The sequence below is a fragment of the Ovis aries genome, chromosome 21 (assembly GCF_016772045.2).
Source record: "Ovis aries strain OAR_USU_Benz2616 breed Rambouillet chromosome 21, ARS-UI_Ramb_v3.0, whole genome shotgun sequence".
NCBI lineage: Eukaryota > Metazoa > Chordata > Mammalia > Artiodactyla > Bovidae > Ovis > Ovis aries.
The window spans coordinates 24,622,831-24,624,528 of NC_056074.1; the positions used below are offsets into that span (position 1 = coordinate 24,622,831).

At 36.9% G+C, this 1,698-nt stretch overlaps 1 protein-coding gene across 1 annotated transcript; it reads left to right on the forward strand.

Annotated features, from left to right (window-relative positions):
• Positions 1-964, forward strand: LOC101106894 (putative olfactory receptor 8G3). Its single transcript, XM_015102932.3, has one exon. It carries the CDS (start codon positions 29-31, stop codon positions 962-964), a length of 936 nt encoding a protein of 311 aa, XP_014958418.3. The 5' UTR covers positions 1-28.
• The last annotated feature ends 734 nt before the right edge of the window (positions 965-1,698 follow it).

A 1,698-nucleotide genomic window follows, 5' to 3' on the forward strand; every position in this document is an offset into this window, starting at 1 on the left:
TTTAAACCTAGAACCTGCTGAGAAGAAAATGAACCCTGGAAATCACTCCTCAGTAACTGACTTCATCCTCGCTGGGCTCACAGAGAAACCAGAGCTCCAGATACCCCTTCTGGTCTTCTTCCTAGGAATCTACTCAGTCACAGTGGTGGGGAACCTGGGCATGATCACACTGATAGGGCTCAATTCTCACCTGCACACCCCCATGTACTATTTTCTCACCAATTTGTCCTTTATTGATTTCTGTCTTTCCACTGTCATTACCCCCAAAATGCTGGTGAACTTTGTGACAGAGAAAAATATCATCTCCTACCCTGAATGTATGACTCAGCTATATTTCTTTATTGCTTTTATTATTGCAGAATGTTATATGCTGGCTGTAATGGCATATGACCGCTATGTTGCCATTTGTAACCCTTTGCTTTACAATATCATCATGTCTTATTATAGGTGCTTCCAGCTCACAGTGACAGTTTATATTTTGTGCATCATTGAATCTGCAATCCACACAGGCTTTATGATTAGACTCTGTTTCTGCAAGGCCAAAGTGGTTAACCATTATTTTTGTGATCTCTTGCCACTCTTGGAGCTATCCTGTTCTAGCATCTCCATGAATGAATTATTGGCTCTAGTCTTTAGTGCTTTTAATATCCTGATTTCTGTTTTAACCATCCTTGCTTCCTACATTTTCATCCTCTCTAGAATCCTTCAAATCCACTCCACTGAAGGCAGGTCCAAAGCCTTCAGCACATGCAGCTCCCATATCTCAGCTATTGCTGTTTTCTATGGATCTGCAGCATTTATGTACCTGCAGCCATCATCAGTCAGCTCCATGGACCAAGGGAAAGTGTCCTCTGTGTTTTATACCTGCATTGTTCCCATGCTAAACCCTCTCATCTACAGTCTGCGGAATAAGGATGTCAAATTTGCTCTGAAGAAAATTCTGGAGAGTGGAAAATTTAGATGAACAGACTTAATGTCATAGTGTCATATAAGAAATATGCCTTTGGTTTGCTGAGATAGGCAATATTTTAGTTTTATTGTTCAAATTTTTGGAAACTCAGAATCATTTTCTCATGTAATACCTTTCCCAAATTCTCTCTGGGACACTTCCATTGCAACTGTGTTACAGTGATTATGTATGGAGAAACAACAAGAATAATGTTACAGATTCTTAAGAATTAAAGAAGCTCCAATACAATATTGTAATTAACCTCCAATTAAAATGAATAAATTTATATTAAAAAAGAAGCTTCAGTTTGATTAAAAAAATACAAACAACTATGATGATCATCATAAAAGAATAATACATGATTAAGATAGTATAAAATATCAAGCAGAAAGCCCAGCACTTTAAAGTAGATGACTTCATTTAGCATTTACAGTTTTCTCTCAGGGCAAGCCCTAGTACTATTTTATTTTGAAAGCTGAATAAACTGACACTTATTTAGTTTCAGTAAATGTCCATGTTCCCAAACATAATAAATGACAAGAATCTAGAATATCTGGCTCCAGGACCTGTGATTTTAGTCAAAATATATTGGCCCCAAGTAAACGTGGATAAGTCTAAGGCCTTACCAGCAATCTTCTTCTACACTTTAATATACTGTTCCTTATAAGACTGTGCTGCTTTCTTCTCTCTCTCCAATCCTAGTATCACATTTGTTTCATTTGATATAATGAAAATAATCGAAATATTTC